The 6453-nt window shown below is 46.6% G+C and overlaps 1 protein-coding gene across 3 annotated transcripts in view; it reads right to left on the bottom strand.

Annotated features, from left to right (window-relative positions):
• NQO2 (NAD(P)H dehydrogenase, quinone 2) overlaps positions 1-6453 on the bottom strand; it is a 24095-nt gene that overhangs the window by 5459 nt on the left and 12183 nt on the right. For 2 of the 3 annotated variants that reach the window (XM_015565707.1, XM_015565706.1), the window contains exons 4-5: positions 3331-3461; positions 1171-1284 (exon numbers count right to left, since the gene is read on the bottom strand). In XM_015565707.1, the coding sequence (XP_015421193.1) occupies positions 1171-1284; positions 3331-3461 (245 nt within the window). The remainder of the gene's footprint in view (positions 1-1170; positions 1285-3330; positions 3462-6453) is intronic. The other variant, XM_015565708.1, reaches the window with a different exon arrangement.

Genomic DNA, 6453 nt, shown 5'->3' with positions numbered 1-6453 from the left:
TGGACATAAGACACTGGGGAATAGGGGAGGCTAGGGGACTGTCTAGGGCGGGGGGAAAAAATGGACACATATGTAATACGATAGGGGAGGCTAGGGGACTAAAAAAAAAAAAGAAAAAAAAAAGAAATTCATAGCTGCCACGTGTTGGGTATGTACCAGCTTCCATGGGAAGCTCTGAGAGACGAACTGAGAGGGGAGCAGAGCCGCCAGCCCTCTCGAAGTCAGGGCTGCGCACCATGTGGCCCACTTTGAGACCATTGTTATAATCTGATTATTATTGAGAATATAGGCATGCCATTTATACAGCTTTGCTAATTTAATACTTTCCAAGTCTGTTCCCCACTGATTGATGTGGGAAGGGACTGGACACAGGCAGTCTGGACGCATGCCCAGTAAAGAGAAGATGTTTATCTGTCGATCACACCTGGGAACAGGTAATTGGCCAGAATGAGTGGGGCCACTGCGAGGGCATGAAACCTGAATATTTAAACAGGTGCACAAAGGTGCACGCTCTCTTGGTTCTCTGTCTGGAGCACTGGGCTTCCGGCTCTCCTGTTGCAGGGAGTGTCCTCCCTTGCACCCATATGGCTCATGGCCATGTGGAACCCAAACTATAGGCTAATGGAATTTGATTAACTGATGCTGAACTGGACCCAGCTGCAACATGGAACAGACACTTTGGACACTGGCTTTGCTTTTGGAGCTGCTGGAACCTCAGCGGCCCCCTCTTCAGGACTGGGTTAAGTGGCATCAGACATTACAACCCTAGGAATGGAACTCCATGCTAGTAATGCTTTCTCTCACATCTCATTCACCTGGAGGGTATTCTGAAAATACCCATTTCAGCAGTACACAAAAACCCCACTCCCACTCGTGTGCACCCAGCCCACTAATTTCTCTAGCAACAACACCACCCTCCTAGCAAAACTTCAGGCCCTCACAGCCATACATGTAGTGCACTGTGGCTGTGTCTGTCCCCTCCCTAGAGACAGAACTCTGAGGCTTCAGAAACAATGCTTTTATTCACCCACATGCAGCGCACAGGGCTTTCTGTGCCCATAGTTGGTGCTCAATCAATATTTGTTTTTTAAAAAGTAAACTAGAAATATAACTCGATGAGATGCGCTCTGTCCCTCCCTCAGTCTATAGTGATCCTTACCCAGCACATACCTTGAGAAACCCGGAATCATAGAATCCTGGGAGGTCGAAGGCAAACCCCTGGCACAGCACCCTGTCCATCCAGCCCTTCAGGATGGCCGGCACGCTGGACCAGTACAGCGGGAACTGGGGACAACACCAAGGACAAACAAATGCTGCGGTTGTCTCAGGCTCCGTGGTTCAGTCTATCTGACTCAAGGAATCCCGCTGCCCGCTTGCAGTGGGACTGAGCAGGCGAGTGTAACCCACGGGGCAGCACAAGTTGAGGACATTTCTTCTTCCCTTTCAGTGTGAGGAATGCAGTGTGGGTTTGAGAAGGTGGAGTGGGGTGGGGCAGAGTGGACAATCGTCCTGGCTGCTGTCACAGGTGCCTCTGCATCCCCTACAACAGCCCCCTTACGCTGGACCCCGAGCAGACGGGGAGGCGCTCAGAAGCTCTGCTAGACTCCGATCTGTGGTGGCAGCCTGTGGCCAACACAATGGAAGGGACATGAGGAAGGGTGTGGAAATAGATTCTGCCCCTTTGTGGCCTGGGGGGAGCTGCTGGCATCTGGAAATCAGACTGAGTTAGGTTCTGAGAAGCTCCAGGTTTAACACAAACTAAAGCCTTACCCTCAGATCCCATACACCAGCAGTAAGCTCTCCCCGAAGTTTTCATGTTCTCCTGGAAGCCCTGACACTATGTCCAATAATGCCATCAATGCAAAGAGATGGACACAGACAAGAACCAGTTACTAAAGGTGAAAGGAGGCCTGTGCTTCATGTGTTTTCACTCTAACTCACACTCAAACTCGGGACTTGCACTGATCTAAGCTTCACAACCTACTTCTGTGTGATATTGGCAAGTTACTTAACCTGTCTGTGCCTCCTTTTCCTAATTTGCAAATAGGGCTACTCCTGTCCCTAGCTCACAGCATTGTGGTGAGGGAGGATCTAGAACAGAGTAACTGCTCTGTGAAGAGTGAGATGTGTATGGTAGCAGTAGGAGTGGGGCTGAATGAAACAAATAATCCAACAATGCAGACCCTGTTGGTAAAGTATAAGGAAATGAGAAGGAGGGTAGAAGAAGAGAGGTGATATGGGGGGTTAAGAAAACAACTTAATAGTCTCAACAATAAAGATAAAGCTAAACAAAACAAAATAAAACAAAACAAACCATTATAAAAGGACAGGCCTTGGCTTGCTTAGCTACCCAGTTCCATGAGTGGTCAGTTGACCCCGGGAGTCAGGAAGGAGAACGAGAGCTGCTTGTGGTTCTGAGGCCAGAGTTGCTACAGCCCCATCATCCTTCTGCCAGAAAGAGGTGGCCTTGTTCTGCCCACTTCCTGCCCTCACCAGGGTTGGGAAGCAGATAATCTGGACCAATCAGTTCCATCTTGGAGACTCTGGATCTAGAGACTCCTGTCCTTGGTGTGAAGCTAGGGGAGGACAGAGTCAGCAGGTGGAGAGCAGATGAGACTCAGAGAAAGAAGAGCCTCTGTTTCCACTGTCCCTTGCCACCATCTGTCCTGGGTTCCAGGAGACCCAGGTGACCAGGGCTCTAAGAATAAATTCCCTTTTTTTCTAGTTTGACTTGTATGTCCATTACCCCAATGACTCCCAAAGAGTAAGTGTTGATATTGCTGCCAAGCTTAGGGTCACAACCTTGACTGCAAACCTTCTAGCTGTGGCAGGGAGTGGCCCTGATGAGTTAGGTCAGTTCTTGGGCCAGTTCTTTAGGTAGTGAATCCTGGCCATGGAACAATTTGTGAATGAATACAGGGATGGTGGGCGGGTGAGGCAACCAATGAGAGGCAGGAAACCAATAGATTTTCCTCTTAATGATCAGGATATTTAAGGCAGGAGCTGCATGTGACCTGCTGGTGTAGATAACGCTGGTTTTCCTCCAGCCCCTGCCTGTCTGGGGTGGGGAAAAGAGGGAAATGAAAGCAACATGATATGACATTTCTTGGACCATTGGGCTAAAGGCAAAATACTTCTATTTACTTGGGGGTCAGGATTTTGAATGAGTAATAGTGGCTATATGAATCTCCTTACCCAATTAGGCATAAATAAGTGTGCAAATGTGCTGAAAACATCAACACCACTTCTAGAAGTATGAAATCCAATATTTGGAAAGAGTTTATGCATAGAATGAATCTAATTCAGTATAATAATTAGAGGAAAACAAACCTGAAATATCACTAGATCAGCTTCCTGAACCTTCTTCTGCTCTTCAACTATGTCACTGGTAAGAGACTGCTTCTTGCAGGCTTCATATGCTTCCACCCCGTAACTGAAGACCTCGGGATTAGAGAGAGCACCTGGAGAGGAAGAGGCCAAATGTTCTCACTCTCAGGGCAACATCCACGGCCATCTAGGCCAAGTCCACTGGTGTCATTTACCCTGGACTCCCCAAAGCAAGTCATCAGATCGTCACTGAGACCCAACCAGGTATTCAGGCTATGGAATAAAAAGAAAGGAAGCTGCTGTCCTTACCTTGAAGGACTCAAAGTCCAGTAGGAGAAGGAGTGAAATAACTAACCAAATGATTAACATATGGTACAAAACAGAATTGGTCAGCGAGCTCAGTCCAGCGCTACAGCCCGATCAGCCTCACATCACACAGTCAAGATACATGTGGTCTAACTCTGAGTGTGTGCTAAGTACAGTGGTGACCCTCAGGGGCAGTGACCGGCTCTGTTTGGGTGGGTTAGCGAACATATCTCTGGGAATGGGCTTTGTGAACTGGGTTTTCAAGATGGAGCAGGAGTCACCAGGCAGCCTGGAACACTAGAGGGAAGTGGAAGGATGTTCTGGACAAAAGACACAAGGCACTTGACTGACAACCAGGTCAGCACATCTGAGGAGCTGGGGTGGAAATCCAGTAGGGATGCCTGTGATGTGTCTGCAGATGGGCCTCTGGCCTTGTGAGTTTTGCTAAGGAGCTTTAAGCTTTTCCTGCACATAGGGAGCCATGTAGTTTAAGAAGAGAAAAAATAAGTTCTGTGGTTTAGATTTAGAAAAGCTTCCTATAGCAGCAGGGGTATGAGAGCAAGCCTGGGGGTGGGGCGGAAGTCAGGTGGTAGCAGTGGGTGGGAGGAGGTTTTTCAGGGCTAGAACTTACAGTATCATCCAACAGCAACTAAGATGAAAGATGAGATATCTTGTTCTCTCACTTTAATTGGGCTCGTGTCACCTAGAATGACTCATCAGAAGGCATTCATCGGCATTAACCACAGGTTACCCTTTACTGAGCACATCCTCATTGTCAGGGGCAGCGCTCCACACACTCCACCTTCTCTATCTTCACAACACCGGGTGAGATGGGTATAAATCCCAACTACCAAAGGGGAAACTGAGACTAAAGAGAGGCCGGAGACTACTTCAATGCCCCAGGGCCCTAAGTGGCGGCAAAAGTGGGAGGATGAAGGTGCAGGTTTGAACCACTGTGCACTCGGGGTCTGGAGATGAGCCAGCAAGCTCCAGGTCGCTTGGAGAAGAGCCAAGAGGAGAACTGGACCCTCAGTGCTTCAATAGATTCACAATTTAAAAACTTCAGTGCTCTTTGCCACCTCTTTTAATCTACCTACATTTCATTGTCATTCAAAAAACACATGTTGAGTGCCTTTGCATAAGGTTCGTTATTGACAGGGAACCCTAGGAGAGTAACTGCCCTATAGATAGGTCAAAAGAGGTTACCTCTAATCTCATTATGGGCAAGGCCTTTAATTCAGGCCTTCCAGGTAGTTAAGGGAGGGGCAGAATTTTCTGTGGTAGAAAGTTTTATTTGCATGAAATTACATCCTTCACTTTCTTTTTTTAAAATATATTTTTATTAATTTCAGAGAGGAAGGGAGAGGGAGAGAGAGGTAGAAACACCAATGAGAGAGAATCATTGATTGGCTGCCTCCTGCACACACTCTACTGGGATCAAGCCTGCAACCCAGGCATGTTTCCTTGAACAGAATTGAACCCAGAACCCTTTGGTCCACAGGCCAACCCTCTATCCACTGATGGGTAGGGCCATCCCTCAGTTTCTTAAAGTCCCATTTCTAATCTAGGCCTAGAAGAGGTGCAGCTGGTGATTCAGCAGCAAAAAGCAAGGGCAGTGTCCAAAATTTCTGTTCCACAGTGGAGCTAGACTGGTACAACAGTCCATCAGCCCATTGTGTGGGGTCCACATGGCTCTGAGCCATGTGGGTGAATGCGAAAGAGCAGGAACACGAGAGCCTGGAAGCCTGGAGCACAAGAGGCAAGAGAGCAAGAGAGAGAACTCCCTCGTTTAGGAGCTTAAATTTATTAAATCTTTCCCTGCTTTCAGTGGCCACACCTCCTTTGGCAAATGACCGGTTCCCAGGTGTGATTGATAGATAAGTACCTTCCCTATGTCATCCAGATTTTACTGGGCATGCCTATAATATTTGGTGTCCCCTTTGCTCCTTTCCAGGTATTAATAACTGGGTTTATTATAATGGTATCACTTACATTCTCTCTTTAATTCCAAGTGCATAAAAGAAATTGCAAAACTGCCATTCTCAGGAGTACCCAAGAATGCTTCCTGGCAATGTTGTCAGTTTGGGTTCAAATAAACGTATAAAGTTTCTACAGGAATGGACATTCCTACCCTGGCAGTGTTAGGCACTTACATTTGTGTGAGTAAGGGAAATCCCTCATTGTACCAGGAAGAGGAAGACATCTACATCTCTAGAAACTGTTATCAATGGAGAAGGTTCAAACTTAAGTCTGCACAATCCTACCCTTGATTACTGTGCCTTTCCTGGTAACCTCTCATAACTGACTCTCCAACCCCAACGTCATTTTTTTTTTGCCTTTAAAGATGGTATTTAAGGTGCTGGCTTCTGCCATTTTGAAGAGCTACTCACTTTCCCGAGTCTCTCTCATGTATATGGGAAGAATAGAAGTTTAATTTGTTTTTCTTCTAATAATCTGTCTCATGTCAATTTAATTATTAGGCCAGCTAGAAGAACTTAGAAAGGGAGAGGAAAACTTTTCCTCCCCAACAATATCAAAGCAATAATTTTTATTAGTGTGGGTGTGAAGAGTCCTTTCTAAGCAAGAAGTAAATCCAGAGCCATAAAAGAAAGACTGACACATAGCTGGAAATAAAAGTTGGAAGCAACATAAATATAAATCAACATAGGAATGGGTAAATTATAATACATACTGTCATTAGCTAGTTATTAATAATAGGAAGGGAGCAAAGGGAAGGCCAGACATTAAAGCATGTCCATCTTATGGGGGAAGCATGGGCTGCTTCAGAGGGAAGCTGCAATTTCACACTCCAGGGAACCC

Source organism: Myotis davidii, unplaced genomic scaffold, assembly GCF_000327345.1.
Source record: "Myotis davidii unplaced genomic scaffold, ASM32734v1 scaffold540, whole genome shotgun sequence".
Classification (NCBI taxonomy): domain Eukaryota; kingdom Metazoa; phylum Chordata; class Mammalia; order Chiroptera; family Vespertilionidae; genus Myotis; species Myotis davidii.
Note: the sequence above shows the minus strand (reverse complement) of the source record. Positions and strands in the feature narration are given on the sequence as shown.